The sequence below is a fragment of the Trichosurus vulpecula genome, chromosome 7, assembly GCF_011100635.1.
Source record: "Trichosurus vulpecula isolate mTriVul1 chromosome 7, mTriVul1.pri, whole genome shotgun sequence".
NCBI classification, from domain to species: Eukaryota; Metazoa; Chordata; class Mammalia; order Diprotodontia; family Phalangeridae; genus Trichosurus; species Trichosurus vulpecula.
The window spans coordinates 249,700,121-249,716,518 of NC_050579.1; the positions used below are offsets into that span (position 1 = coordinate 249,700,121).

General features: G+C 44.8%; 1 protein-coding gene across 1 annotated transcript in view; it reads right to left on the reverse strand.

The window, feature by feature from the left end:
- Positions 1-1,414: 1,414 nt before the first annotated feature.
- Positions 1,415-16,398, reverse strand: part of GLP1R (glucagon like peptide 1 receptor) — a 57,119-nt gene continuing 42,135 nt past the window's right edge. Inside the window, exons 8-13 of the mRNA XM_036768362.1 lie at positions 12,322-12,382; positions 11,816-11,885; positions 11,519-11,607; positions 10,664-10,802; positions 10,266-10,307; positions 1,415-1,582 (exon numbers count right to left, since the gene is read on the reverse strand). Of these exons, the coding sequence (XP_036624257.1) occupies positions 1,415-1,582; positions 10,266-10,307; positions 10,664-10,802; positions 11,519-11,607; positions 11,816-11,885; positions 12,322-12,382 (569 nt within the window). The remainder of the gene's footprint in view (positions 1,583-10,265; positions 10,308-10,663; positions 10,803-11,518; positions 11,608-11,815; positions 11,886-12,321; positions 12,383-16,398) is intronic.

Consider the following 16,398-nt stretch of genomic DNA (forward strand, 5'->3'; position numbering starts at 1 on the left):
CAGGATGTTTGTTTTCTTCTCCTTGAGAATCTCTGCAGTGTTGGTATGTGTCTAGTTTCTCTTCATGGCTGGGGGGAAGATTGGTGAGTTTTCCCTACGGTTATTATTATTATTTACAATACTGCAGCTGGTGACAGGGCAAAAGTTAATTAGTACAATGTACGAATGAGTTCAATAACTGATTGTGCCCCCTCTCCCCTTGCCCACGTGACTCAATAACCTGTTATATTCACTTTAGATGGGAGAAGTAAGAACTGCACATTCACATGACAAATATTCGTGGCAAGAAAGTAGAATAACCAAGAAACGTCCCCAAATGAGTGGTTTTCAAAAGAAGAAAACTTTGAGCAGCTGGGCAATGCCTCCATGGTGATTGCCGGGCACTGCATACCCTTGACAAAGAGCATCCTCTCCAGTAGCTATATAACTGCTGGTAAGACCCTAGTGTTGGATGGGCTATCGAGAACAACTCATTCACTGCAGTGAGGTTCCACCCCTCTGCCTCCAGCACAATACTTAGTCTCCTAAAGCTTTCCTAGAGGAATGTTGGAGATATCTCCAACAATAGTTGGAGCAGAATTAGGAATTCTGACCTCAGAAAGGGATGCAAGGTATGACAACTTCCCTTCTAAATGCCTGGGTCTCCCAGCTGAAGGTCTACCACAGCTCTAAAGGCTGAGAAAAATAGGATCCAAGGGAGGGATATCCTCATGGAGAGGATCAGATGATATCCCTTCAGTCCCTTACATAACTGGGGGTTCCTGTGCTCAGAGATCTGTTCAACGGTGGGGCTGGTTGTGGTCAAAGGAAATGACCTAAGGTGAGTCAAGTTAGGAGTTGAAGGGGCAAAAGCTACACAAACAGCATCCCCCTCCCTACACAGACTTTTAATTAAGCAGAATGTTTGGACAGTTTGATTCCAGCAGGAGCCAAGTGACATCTCTATTCAAAACTGGCCCTGTGTTGTGTTTGTAATTTCATCAGACACTCTCTGTGCTGCTCTCCACCTCCACTTCCCAGCTCCAGCCCCTCTAATTGGCTATTGACCTTGAATTTAGGGCTGGGGTTGATTTGCTGCTCTGTCTGGGGAACCCCAGGGGCCTTGTGCCTTAATGGGAAGAAATCCTCATTTTAGCTACAATCATTTTTCCTCTTCTTCTGACACAGTGATCAAATTAGCAGGCTGCCTTTCCTTGGAGAAAATGTGTATGTCCATGAGTCCCAGGAGGAATCATCCATTTGCCTGTTTGATAAGTTGGGGGAGGGAGAGATAAAGCAGAAGACTCCTGGGTGTGTGACAGTGTATGTGTATGTGCATGCATATTTGCCCAAGTGCTCAGGAAGATACCTCCCACTTCTGGGGTTTATCCCAGCTAGGCCTTCCAGGTGGTGAGAAGAGAAAAACCTGGGCATCTTAGCTGCAGGTGGCTTGGCTGGTGGCTGCATATAGACTGCTCCCCACTGTGCCACCACTGCTCAGGCTACTGGCTGGATACTTGAGGGGCTTCATGCTGCAATCTCTCTGTGTGTAGAAGTGCTCTAATCGCCAGCGCTCCCAGGTCTTCTGAAACTCCAACTGGACCTTTCATGGGAGAAGGAGAGAAAGTGAAAACAAATACGTAAACCAAACTACCCACAAATTGCAAAAGCTTTTCTTTATTGCATTAGAGGGGAAGGAGAAAAAAAAATCCCAAAGTCTTATATTAAGAGACACAAGTCAGGGCCTTCAGGCACCCAAATTAATATCCCAATAAAATTGTTTATTGTTGTCTCCCATTTTCCTCTTCTCAGGAGAGAGGGATGGGCTCAATGACTTAATTGAACTCTCCCATCTCTAAACTCCGTGATTCAGCTAGGTACATTTCACAATCCGTCACAATATCATTTAATAAGAGAGGATGAGCGAGAATGGGGGGAAGGGGAGGAGGGGAGGGGAATAGAGGAGAGGAGAGGAGGGGAGGGGAACAGAGGAGAGGAGAGGAGAGGAGACAAGAGGAGGGGAGGGGAACAGAGGAGAGGAGAGGAGAGGAGGGGAGGGGAACAGAGGAGAGGAGAGGAGACGAAACGAGAGGAGGGGAGGGGAACAGAGGAGAGGAGACGAGAGGAGACGAGAGGAGGGGAGGGGAACAGAGGAGAGGAGACGAGAGGAGACGAGGGGAGACGAGAGGAGACAAGAGGAGGACAGAGACTTAACTTCTGGTTGGTGTAGAGAAAGAGAGAGAGAGAGAGAGATCACATCTTCCCAATTTTAGTCTCACAGTCTATAGTGAGGCTGGACCCTTTCAGAGAAGACCAAATCATACCCTCTTTCCCTCTACTGGAGTGCCACTAAACCCATATTTCCAACCAATAGGTAAAAGTGAATAGATGAAAGGAACAAGGAGCCTAGTATAGACATAGGGGTACTGAGCCAGTGTGAGGAGCTAGGTTCTAGTTCTAGTTCTGGTATTTTGACCTTTGGAGTCAGAAGACCTGGGATTGAATCCTGGCTTTTCCATCTAACAGCTTGGCCTCAGTTTCCATATCTATAAAATGAGGAGGTTAGTGTTTAATTTATCTCCGAGCTCTAAATCTGTGACCCTGTGATCTCATGAACTCGTCCCTTCCAAATATATCTATGCATATGTCTACATTAGCCTGAAGAGAGCAGCAAAGATGAGGAGGTTATTGGGAGAAAGAGAGCTGAAGTGAATTGATAAACCAAGGTTAGTTCTAAACATCTGGAAGTGGCTCAGAAATGGTCAGCCTCTATGATACAGAGAACAGCATACCAAGAACACTGCATACATACACATGCTAGTATACCACAGTGTGTGTATGTGTATATATGTACGTATGTGTGTAGTCACACATACACACCCTTTCTATAAAGGCAGAAATGACCACAGCAGGAGATGCAGTGTGCACTGGAATTGCTGGATAGAATCCAGGACAGCACCCTCACTCCATCAAGCAGAATTCAGAACAGCAGCCAAAGAGAACAAGGCAGGTACCCAGGAAACAGATTGTATTGACAGCAAAATATGAAGCAACTTCATCCTTCCCCTAGAGCCAAAAGGACATGAACAGCTTTGGTGACCTCTCCCTTAGCTCCCCTCATGCCTATGGAGAGTAGACGGTCCCAGAGGTATCGTCAAGAACTCTGGCACCAAAAATGCCTCCCCGAAGGCTGGCTCCTTGACCTCAGAGAAATGTTATACTCCATGTTGGAGCTACACAGCCAGTCCCTGGGATCAAGAGAATGGAAACTCCTTCTTAATTCCAAGGTAAATGTTACTTGCTTTAGCAGGCAAGAAGCTACATGTAATTTCCCAGGACCAGAAGGATGAATCTCCTCTGGGCACCGACTTGCACTCAGGGCCACTCTCTCGACCACATTTGAGGTTTAGGCTCTCCCTCCAGTAGGGCCTGCCTGCTGTGCCAGATGTGCAGCTGCTGTTGGTAAGGTAAGCCAGCTGTGGCTCCCCTGCCAAGTCTCTGTGGCAAACACTCCGCTCCCTGCCTCCCCCATCTCTTTCCTCCTCCTCTTCCCAACAGCTCCCATCGATCTAACGTAGCTCAGTGAGATGTCTGCACCACCCTGCATGCCATCCCTTAAAAGAACTTTTCTGTTCAAAGCTGATAATGTCCAGAGAAGTCCTCTGTGTGCACACAAGTTACTGCAGCCTCACAACACAGGGCCAGGCAGATTATAGGGCTTGCCTGATGGGCTGCCCAAAGCACACACTATTGCTGCCTTCAGAGCTGAAGTCACAGAAACAAGACAAGTGCATAGAGGAAAAAGGGAACAGAGAAATCCCATTTCCTGTCTCTCGGGCCATGCTGACCTCCTGATCCTACATTGCCACTGTTACTAATGGGGACCTATGCCAGCCGGAACTGACCTCAGCTGTTCACAGCTGAGCAGTGGGTGACATGGGGCTCTGCCTAGAACAGGAGATAAAAGGAACCTCTGATAAGGAGCCAAAGGAAATGAGAGAAATCAGGGATATCTATGGAAAACCCCCTCACTTATGGGGAGATTTCCTAGAGAGTAGAATGTCTCACAAGCACAGATCTGCCATGAAGACAGGACTTTCAAACACTTCTCACTGTTCCAATCAAAGTACTGAAATGTACTTAAGCAATAGAGCCCCTGATCACATATAGCATTGACACCAGGGTCATCAAAGTTATAAAAATGAATAACCTATTAGACCACAGATCAATTCCCTTACCTTCCTGGACCCTCAGTTCTGAGGGGGTTGGATTAGATGGATTCTGAGCTACTTAAATTCCAGATGTCATCATCATCATTATTATTTTTATTTTTTTATTATTATTATTTTCAGCAAACATTTACTAGAAGCATCTAGGTCCTGAAGTCAGGAAGACCTGTGTTCCAGCCTCATACACTAATTAGGTGTGTGATGTTTGGCAAATTACTTAACTGCTCTCTGCCTCAGTTTCCTCAATTGTAAAATCAGGATAATTAATAGCACCTACCTCCCAGGGTTGTTGCCAGGATCAAACAAGATAAAGTGCTCAGTCAAGTGGCTGCCACAGAGTAGGTCCTTCATAGTAAATGTTTATTTCCTTCCTTCCAAGCAATGGCAAGATGAAGCCAACTTTGACCAAAAATCGATACTGCCTCCTGCATCCCTTCTTCCCTCTGTCCCCCCTCCATTTCCTCAGACCTCCTATGCCTGCATGTCTTCAGTAGCCTGAATAGATATGATAGCTTCTAGAGGCGGCCTTCTGGCCATCTTTCCCATAGGCCTGAAGCATTGCCATAGCAACCCTGCGCATAGAGAGACGCTCTCACCATCTGCGGTATTGGCCCAAAAGGAACGGCTTGTGTCCTTTTGTGGACTCCTGGGAGATGGCAACACATGTCACTTCTCTCTCAGAGGCAGCTGAGAGGAGGCCAGAACCCAAAAGGAATCAGGGTGGACCTGAAGGAAATCAGGCAGCTAGCCTAACGAAGATCCAGTGACGGGATATAAAGATGAGACATTAAATGACAACGGAAACTCACACGGGGTTTAAACTGCAGTTTAAAAAGCACTTTCATGGATACGAGCTCATGTAGTCCTTACAACAGTCTTGTGAGGCTGGTAGAAGTATTATCAGCTCCATTTTACAGATGAGGAAACTGAGGCTGGGAGGGCTAAAGTGATTTGCCAAAGATCATGTGGGTAATAAGTAGCAGAGCCTGGACTAGACTCCAAGTCTTCGGACTCCTAGTCCTTTCCTCCTTCCATGATACCCAACTGACTCCGACTCCTATGCAATTAGATGTTCATGGGACTAGATGTTCATGTAGGGGTGGGTGGGAAAAGCTGCGGATGTGTGTTATCATTGACAATAGTTGGATAAAGACGGGGGAGAAAGCAGAAACTTTAACACTGGAAGAAGCCAATGAGAAAAGGGATGCATGAATGATTAAGGCTAATGCATTATTATTTGTGGGCAAAAGAAAGTTTTGATGGTCTAATGGCTTTGGGGAAAGTCACATCTGAGGCTGGAGCCCACTAAAGGGCTCCCCGTTTTGTCCCTGTAAATGTTACACAATCAACGTCACTAGCAAAAAGGTGATAAAGGTGGTGATTATGGGAAATGCAATACTCTGTTCCAACATGAATCCAAGGAGATTCCTAATCAGGAATCTAGGCTGAGGTGTATTGTTTTAATGAGAGAAGTTGAGTGTGTCTATGGAGCGTGTGTATGTATTTTGGAATTGAAGAGAGGTAGGTAGCATCTACAAAGGGAGAAGGTAGAAAAGAGAGAAGGAGAGGGGGTTGGGAAAGTGATGTGGTTGTGGAACACAGAAGGGGCTTGTCTCACCCTCCCCAGCCAAATTCTGCCAATGGAATCTTGTTCTTCCCCTGGCTCCTTGGTGCAAAGGCAGCTAGCTGCCACAGTGAGTAAAACACTGGGCTTGAAGTCAGGAAGATCTGAGTTCAATTCTGACCTCAGATACTTACTAGCTGTGTGACCCAGGGCAAGTCGCTTAACCTCTGCCTCAATTTCCTAACTGTAAAATTGGGATCATAATAGTATCTATCTCCCAAGGCTCTTGTAAGGATCAAATGAAATAATATTTATAAAGTGCCAGGCATATAGTAGGTACTTAATAAATGCTTATTTGGGGGTGGGTTTTTTTCAGTTATGCCCCATGTTTCAATGTTATTGCTTTAAACATCAGAAATGGTTTGTGCTCTGGGGGCTAGTGGAAATGTGGCTATCCTCCCTTCCGAGAACATAAAATGAAGGACCCAGATCTAGTTCCAGGGCAGCAAATCACCACTAAGTCAGAGAGAAAGAGAGGGAAGATGAGAGGTTTGGCTATAACACTTGTGAATAATTCCTGAAGGGACCACAAGAGGCCAAGCATTTTTATTTTCATATATTTCAACATTTTATTCATTTTTTAAAATGCCCTCTGGGGAAAACTGAGAGCAAGGCAGCCTGCACTGCTCCCTCATTCATTGCAAACCATTGGCAGCAGTCCATTGACTTTGCTGAGCCATCCCCAGAATCTAGAAGGAGCCTGGATACCTGAGAAGGAGGAGTCAGAAGAAAGGAATAGGGCTAGCCTCCTTTTCTCTTCTCCTACTAGAGTTGGACCTTTAAGCTGCACTAGATGGGTTTTCACTGTCTCCTCATCCTAGGCAGTCTGGTGGATAGAGAGCTGGGCTTGGACTCAGGAGGACCTGAGTTTAAATCTTGCCCTAGTCCTTACTCTAGCTAGCTATGCCTTGGTTTCCTCATTTGTCAATTAAGAAGTTGGCCAATACTCACTGGTCTCACAGGTCCCTTCCAGCTCTAAATCTGTGTTCTTATGATCCAGTTACTGTGAAGGGAATAAGGCTTCTGCTCCCACACATCTGATTGAGAATGAAGTCGGTATGAGCTGAGAGTCACAGGTCACAGGTCACAAGAGCCAGGGTCTAGTCTGAACTCTGACCAAGCAGCTTCTTCTCTTTGTCTCACTTTCCTTCCTTCTACAAGGTGGCTGGATTAGATGATCTCTAAGGACTTCCCCAGGTCCCACATTCTATAATACTGTGAAAATCCTTTTATTAATGTCCTCTAGAAGAAAGAGTTAGGGATCTTTCTTATCCCTAGTCCCTGTGCTGTATGGACTGTTTGGGCAAAGCCAACAGGAAGCCCCTCAGACTTGAACACTTTGGAGGTAGGAAAGGGTCTAGAAAAAGTCTGAGGCACAGCCTAAGGAACTGGCTTGTGCCTCCCCAGCATTATATCAAAATCTTAAATGAGATTCATAGGGCTGGAGGGTGAAAAAAGAAGCAGTGGGTGCTGGGAGAAAATCTCTCCCAAAGGAAGGAGGGTCCCTGCCTCAGGGCTCTAGAGGTGGTATTCTGGAACAGCCCCACCTCTGCGGTCACCTCTGGGCTTCCGGATAGTTGACCTAGGAGGGAAGCCTGACTTAGCATTTTCTCACAGAGGAGTGGGAAAGCATGAGGTGAGGGGAAGACCTGAGAATTGTTCATCGCCCGGCCTCCTGATAGCCTGGTCTGGTTGGTCCTGGGAAAGTCCCATTCCCTCCCCTCCTCCAACTCTTGGGCTTTTTAGATGTGTCTGACATGGTGTAGATCTGTTCCTATTCCTTTCTTGCTCACCAGCACCTCGTTTTTTCTATGTAGGACATTTCCCCCACCGTGAAGAAAGTGAACAAAGGCATTTTCCATACTAAAGGCCCTTCCACCTCCCCACTCCAGTCCTTGGGCTTAAGTGGCCCAACTGAATGAATCACAGTAGTCTCTATCCCTTGTGGCTCTCCCTCTCCAAAGCCAGGGAGAAAACAATCCTTGAATTGACTTTCATTGCCTTTGTTAACAGCCTGGCTCTGATGGCACTCCCTCTGGCGATGACTCAGATGTACAAGGTCACCAGTTAGACTTGAACATCAACCCCTCCCCCCCTTCCCACTGACATATACACCTCCATCCTAGGAGCTGTCAGCAAATGAAGAAGCTGCATTTTCCTCCCTGCTAAGGAAGGCCAGATCTTACATATAACATTTTGGTTTAGCGAACCTTGGAGCAGCTAAGTGGTGCACTGGACCTGGAGTCAGAATGAACAGAATTCAAATCTGCCCTCAGATACTTACTAGCTGTGTGACCCTGGGCAAGTCACCTAAGACCCTGCCCGCATAAAACCGAAGAAGGAAATGGTAAGCCATTCCAGTATGTTTGCCAAGAAAACTTCACAGATAATTGCCCAGGGGGTTGTAAAGAGTTGGCTACAACTGAACAACAAGAAAAATACCAAACCTTAAGGGCATAAGCCCTTGCTGCCTCCTGGCAACTTTTTCCATTCATCTCTTACTGACTTCCCATCACATTCCCCACAGCAAACATACCAAACCTCTCTCCCTGAGCCCCCAACCTTACTCAAAGCCCTCAAAACAGACACTCTCAAAGCAGATGACTTCAATTTCTGTTTTTCAGAGGTCCCTCTGACATGAGCTTCCTCCACACCTTTCTCAGCTCATCAGCCCCTTCTCAATCGCAGCAGCCACCCTCTCCTTCTCCCCTCCAATCTTTACAGGAGAAAGTGGCCATCCTCCTTGCCAAGTTAACCCTTCCACCTGTGGCCTTGAGCCTGTCCCCTTCTGCTTCCTTCAGGTCTTGGCTAATGGATTAATTCAGGCAACATTTATGGAGCCTTGCACTGTGCAGAGGGAGAGGCAAAGACAAAGTTCAGGCTTGTTGTCTCCTAGATTTTCAGCTGTTCCCTCTTTTCTGGTTCCTTTCTATCTGTCTACTAATATGCTCAGGTCTCTCTTATCTTGAAAAATAAATAGAAACCTCTTCACTCCATTACCCCATTCAAGCTATTACCCCATCTCTTGACTTCTTTTATTGCCAAAATTATTTAAAGACTATAATCACTTCTTTTACAGTCACTCCTTGGCACTTGTAATTTGGTCTCCATACCCCATGCTTAAGGGTGGCTAGGTAGTGCAGTGGATAGAGTGCTGGGCTTGGAGCCAGGAAGACCTGAGTTCAAATCTGGCTTCAGACACTTACTATGTTGTCGTGGACAAGTCACTTACCCCAATTGCCTCAGTTTCCTCATCTGTCAAATGAGCTGGAGAAGTGAAAATGACTAAACAAGCCCATGCTTTACTGAATCTGCTCTTTTCGAGGTCATGAAGGACCTACTAATTGCTAGATTCAATGGTCTTTCTTAGTCTTAATTTTTCTTAGCACTTTTTGAAGCTTCAGACACTGTTGACAACCTTGCTCTCCTTAAGATTCTCTTGTCTCTTGGCTTTCATACTGCTGTCCATTCTCAGCTTTCCTTCCACTCCTGTCACTGGTTCTATGTCTCCTTTGCTGGCTCTGCTCCCTCTTCCTTCCTTCTAAATTTAGGCAATCCTATTCTTGGTCTTCTCTCTGAGCTCTCTTTGATTCTATTCACTCATATAACTTCCATCATCACCTCAACACTTGTGACTACCAAACGTACAATCGCATCCATGATCTCCAGACCTACTTTTCCAACTACCTAGAGAGTGAACCCTTTAACATACCCTGTGCTTTCCCATTATGTGCTTAAGCCTTTCCTTATGCTGGCAATGCCTCCTTTAAGATTCAGTTGCAATGCCACCTTCTCGAAGCAGCCCTCCCTGCTGCTCTGGCTAGAAGTAATCTTTTTCTTCCACGTGTTCCCATAGCACTTTGTAGCTCTCTTATGCACTGAATACTCTTTGTAGTACGTGAATCTTCCCTATTGTACTGGTAGCTCTTTGAAGGGGGGAACTTTGTATTTTCCTCTGCACAGTGCATGGCTCCCTAAATGTTGGCTGAATTCACTAATTGGTTAATTAATCAATTAATCTCTCTGTAGCTTTCACATTCATTTTATGATCGCTTACTAACAGGCAGACTTCTCTAATTATGCATGGGTTAAAATTGTCATTCAAATGAGGTTATCTTCCTAAAGTTACATTGGACAAGTGCAAAATGTAAGTGAATGGTAAAGGACATAGGTGGCATGGGAGAGGGGGATTATCACTAGGATGAAAAACATTCAGATTCCTTACAAAGTAGGTACTCTGTGGGAAGAATCTGGAGAGTTGGATTATGAATGGGGTACGGAGGTAGATTGGACAATCTAGCTAAGGTGGGGCCACCCTCCTATTCTCTGCCCAGTGCCCCCAAAGGACCAATCAAGGCAACAGCCTCTCCCAGCCCTTTTAACACCTCTTCCCCCTTCCCTCAACTCCCCCAATGTGAATCCCCATTCCTTACCTCATTGTTAACAAAGCAGTACAAGATGGCCACCATCAGCCCCTGAAACCAAATATTGTTGTCAGGAAGCTAAGGCTCCATAGATCAGGTCTGGGGAGTCCTCAGCACCCTGCTGTCTCAAATATTCTGCATCTCTCCCAACCCTGGAACGCTGCAACCCCACACCCCACCCTGGAAACAGAGATCTTTAGGACTCAGTTTCCTCATCTGTACCATGGAGATAATAGGAATGCTTGCCTTGCTTTTGATTCCCAGCATAGACATGAGGGACAAATGATAGATCAGACAGGAGAGGCTTTTGATGGACCTAAGGGGCTAAATGGGAATGTTTGTGACTCCTCTGCCAGTCCCTGTTGCTGTTTGATATTACTCGGAAGATAACCAGTTCTTGATGTTACCTGGAAGGATGCGAAGGAGATCTCACAGAAGAGTTTGATGTAACGCAGGGTTCCTTGGGCATGCTCATCGATCACAAAGGCAAAGATAATCTCTTGGGTCCCCAGCAAGGGGATGAGGGTCAGGGTTGATTTGGCCAGCCTGGGGATCAGAAAGAGGCATCTATGAGCTGCTGGGGCACCTGGCAGGCAAGCCAGGACTCTGCTGCTACCTACTACCTGGGTGACTTTCTCTCTCTTGTCCTCAAGTTTCCTCACCTATAAAATAAGGGAATTGAACCACAGACTAGGCAATTTCTAAGTTCCCTTCCAGGTGTGACATTCTATGATACAGTACCTATGATACAGTACCTATGCAGTAGCCCACAGGCATGGACCATGGCTTCCACTCCTGACTCTGTTACTAGTCCTGAGCTAACCTTCTCCTCTCTGTTTCACTAGCCCCGAATGACAACTTCTGCTCTTCCCACCCTACAGCACTGAGGTCATCATCCTGCATTGCACTGTCTGCTGCTTTATGTCATGCATGTGTACCTCATTTCTCCAGCTTTAGCATCATAGATGCCAGAAGGGAACTCAGTGTTCCCAAATCACCCTGTAAGAGCTGGTGGAGATGTTGAAGCTTATCTAAAACTTTGCTGTGCTGGGGAGTATCCATGCATCTGTTATCCAGTGTCCCACTGATCTTATAGCCATGGATAACTGAGAATCAACCGCCATTTTCTCTTCCAGTTCTATGACCCTAATTTGGGGGAGACAGGTACATAGGTACATGACCAACATTGAGCAACAAACAAGTCGAGGTGATAAGATACAATGCAGAATGACGATCTGCCCTTTGAGTAACTTGTCCATCACCTGCACTTCGTGTCCGTCTTGCACATCAAATTGGCCTTCAGTTTGGAGATGATGATGCAGATAACTCTGATAAAGATGAGGAAATTGAGCTGTGGAATAATGAGGGGAGGATTGGCAACAACATCACTCTTACAGCAATGTACTTTATCTTTCCCCTCTTTCCCTTTTCCCCTCCCCTTCCTCTATTCCCTGGCTCTCTACTCCCTGGCTCTCCCCTCAGCCCCCACCCCACCTCCCACCAGAGCCTTCCATAAATTCCCTCCCTCCACTGGGGTTCACCTCCCCAAGGTCACTCACTCCTATGGCCATGATAATAGGTAGCCGGATAATCAGCCAATAGTTCATGTTAGCGTTTCTGTTCCAACATCTGGGGAGAGGAGGGATTCATACATGCATATACATATGTATGACACACACAGGAGCCCACAGGCAAAGAATCACAGCCACATACAAATAAGGAGAGACAGGCATACCAACGTAGCACATGCAAAGCACAGCCAGGTAGGCACAAATAGGGAAGCTGATTCTCCAGACAAACCCCTTTGTGGAGTCCCAGTCACCAGGACCTATCTATAACAGGGTCTGGGGAAATGGGCTCCTGTGAGATGGGGTCATAATATACTGGGTACATAGTATTCTGGCTCCTCCCTACCTCCCCACAGGCAACAGTCACACAGCCAGGCGTAAGGACTCCCATGGACCCCATGGGACAGGGCCTCCCTGACCTTAGGTCCAGCTCCCCTTGCCAGCCCCCAGAACGTCTCAAGGAGACCCAACTACCAGTGTCTGCACAAGGCACCCACCCCTCATCCTCGTACAGGTACTTCACGATGCTCCAGGGAATGACAAATAATAGGGGAACACCTGGGGGAAAAACAGAGAGGAAGAAAGAGAGGCTGGCTGTGGAGACATCCAGCCTGGTGTACCCAGCAGGCAAGAGGGCACAGACCGTTTACCAAGAAGGAATCCTGATCACCTCTCAGGTCACATTATCACTGAGTGAAAAATGAGGGGAAGAAGAGAACCCCCCGGGGTTCTTACCCTGGGGCCCATCAACTTGGCATATATATGTATATGTACATATGTATGTATGTATGCATGCATATATACATATGTATGTACATATGTACATGTGTGTATATGCACATATAAATAGTTATATATTTCTATATATACACATACATATATAAAACACATATGTATATATATAAGACTTATCTATACGTACATATGCCTATATATAGACATAAATACACACATATAGATATATAACTATATTTCAGTTCCTTTATAATCTTATGTATCTTACTTTACACATTTAAAAACAGGATTCTGAGAAGGGATCCACAGGCTTCACCAGACTGCCAAAGGGCACCATGACCAAAAAGGTTAAGAATCTGTCTTATGTGGACCTCCCACCCAATGGCCTTTGGCAATGTATCCACATTCCCATTATTGTCAAGAAATTGGGGCTTAGGCTCCAGTCTTGTTGATCTCACCACAGGATCATCCTCATCGTGGTCACCATCATTCTTTAACCTGGGGGGATCTCCATCAAACGACACAGAAACAGGTCTGGCTTTCATATATTCAGGACAGACCAACAGCAGAGACATTAAACAGAGATACACATGGACAAGGGGTGGGGCGAGTGGAGGGCAGGAAGAAGGTCCTAAGGAGCTCACTTCCTGACATTGTTTGGATTCAATCCAATCTAACAACCATTAGACAGTGAGCTCCTTGAGGATAGGGACAGTCTTGCCCTTTTTTTTTTTTTATCTCCAGCACTTAATACAAAGCCTGGCACATAGTAGGTGCTTTATAAAAATAACCTTTTTAAAGCCTTTTCTAAATACCTACTATGTGCAGTACATTGTGCAAGGTGCCCTCAAGGAGCTTATATTCAAAGGGGGGTGGGAAGGAATAAAATGCATAAAAAAGTGAAACATAGCACATTTTCATCAGAGTGTACAGCCAGAGAATTTCATTTTATGTTTTGTTTTCTAAGGCAAGCATTTATTGAATACTCAATCATACAGGGCATTTTATTCATTAAACAAATTAAACTCAATTTAAAACAATTAACTGAACTTTAAAAATACAAACTTTAAAAATGAGACACAACATAAACCACTTCTTTGAGACATTAGGGTGTACCTAGGTGCACTGGGCACACCCTATCTACATGCCTATGAACATAAATAAAAGATAAGTTGAGGAAGTAGATATGATTAAGGGGTTTTATGGAGAAGAAGGACCTTGAACCCAGTCTTGGAGGGAAGATAAGGATTCTAAGAGGCAGAGGTGAAGTGGAGTGCCTTGTAGACAGGGGAGGACAGCCTATGCGAAGGGACAGAGGCAGAGTGGTGGAATGAAGAGTTCCAGGAACAGCACCTAAGTTGGTCTGAAATAAGGTGAAATAAAACCATAAAGGTAAGTAGGAGCCTGGCTTCAGTGGGAGCCATTGAAGATTCTTCAGCAAAAGCAGCCACATGATCAGATTGCCTTAGGATGTGATTTTGGCAGCTGGGCAGAAAATAGATTGGAGAGGGGAAGCAGGAAGACCAATTAGGAGGTTATCACATTAGCCTAGGTGAGAGACGCTAAGGGCCTGAGAAATAGGGAGGTGGCCCTTTGAGTGGAAAGAAGGGAATTCAGTGTGAGAAAGATGGTACCTTTAAAATGATGTAGCAACTGACTGGGTATAAGTTTATGATAGCTAGGTGTGTACTGGATAGCGTGCCAGGCCTGAGGTCAGGAAGACCTGAGTTCAAATTCAGCCTCAGACACAATCTAGCTGTGTGACCCTGGGGCAAGTCACTTAACTCTGATTGCCTCGGATCATCTGTCAAATGAACTGGAGAAGGAAATAGAACCACTCTGGTACCTTTTCCAAGAAAACCCCAAACGGGGTCACAAAGAGTCAGACATAACTCAAAAGGCTGAACCACAACAACAATAAAGTAACTGATTGGATATGGGGTTAGGGGGACAGAAAAAGAGGATTTTAGAAGAGGGAAGGTTTGGGATGGAAGATAGTGAGTCCTGTTTTGGACATGTTGAGATACCTAAGGAATATCCAGATGGAAACGTTTGGCAGGCATTTGGTGATCAGGGATTGGAGCTCAGAAGATCCCAAGTCTTGTCCCCTACCTGCTCATTCCCCACACATCACACACCATCCATTGTACTAGGCAGAAGGAGGAGCAGAGAATCACTAAATCTCAGAGGCCAGCTAATCTATACCAAATGGAGACTGACTTTCAATGTCTCTCTCTCAGTGAGTGTGTGTGTGTGTGTGTGTGTATAACACGCATACTCTCTCCCTACATGTATATATGCATGTGTGTACATACACATATACATACATGTATATCCATATATATATATGTCCATATATCCATATCTCCATCTTAGAATCTGGTGATATATAGATATAGATATGAATATATACATGCACTATATATACAGACATAGGATATCTGCATATATCAATATATCTATAGCTATCTATTTATCCATCCATCACTAGACGCCAAGAAGGGGACTTCATTATAAGTAAGGGCTGAGACTTAGGGATGGCTGTACTTTTGTATCTCTCTCTAGCTCTGTATCTTTGTGACTCTTTCTGATTATATTTATGTGTTGATGCTTCTTTCTCTGAATCTTTTCTGTCTCGATCTTTCTCAGTGAGACGCTGTTTCTCTCTGCTGTCTATTTTCAGGAAAGGTAAGGATGTATATTTAGGAATGCAGGCATGGATATATGTTTGTATATGTCTTTATGGCATAAATTTCCTTACAGGTGATATTTCTTTTATTTGTTTAATACTTACAATAATATTTAACATCTAATAGATAAAATAATAATTTATTAAATGATAATATAAATATAATATTTAAATACATTCATATTTATTTGCCTAGTTGAAGGGAAAGGAACAAGAATTTGTTAAGTATCTACTATGTGCCAGGTACTGTGTGCCATGTGCTTTACAAATATTATCTCATTTGATCATCACAACAACCTTGGGAGGTAAGTCTTATTATTACTGTCCCTCCCCCTCTTTGGCAGTTGTAGAAACTGAGACACATAGAGATTAAGTGGCTTGACCAAAGTCACACAGCTAGTAAGTATCTGAGGCTGGCTCCTTTAGGCCCAGCGCTCCATCTACTGTGCCACCCAGTTGTTAAGAGGCAGCTGTAGCATAGTATCTAGGGAGCCCTGAAGATATGCTTTTAAGTCCCACCTCTGATACATTGGTTAAGTCACTATAATCTCTTACTGTTCTAGGCAACTCTCTGAGGCTCTAAGTTCCAGAGAAGACACTAATATGCATTGGTAGACGGAATTTCCTTACCTGGGCATTCTCTCTATATCCGTGAAATAACAGTCCTGTCTCATTCCCTATTTTGACTAGCGACATAAGTAATCCTTGGTAGTTTGGTCTGGCACTAAATTAATTTAGGTAGCATAATAATCTTTAGGGGCAGCTGTTTGATAGAGTAGATAGAGTGCTGGCCCCGGAGTCAGGAAGACTCTTCCTGAGTTCAAGTCTAGTCTAAGACACTTACTATTTGTGTGACCCTGGGTCAAGTCACTTAACCCTGTTTGCCTTAGTTTCCTCATCTGTAAAATGATCTGGAAAAGGAAATGACAAAACATTTCAACATCTTTGCCAAGAAAACCCCAAATCAGGTCACGAAGAGTCAGATATAACTGAAACAACTGAACGACAAACAAAAAATTTTAATTATATCAGCAGAGCTGCATATTTCTTCAATTATTTAAGCCAGAGGATATTTCTGAGACAGGAGACCCCTTAGCCTTCACTGTTATTTATCAACATCACCATCAAAAAACCCCTTTCTTGGTCATCT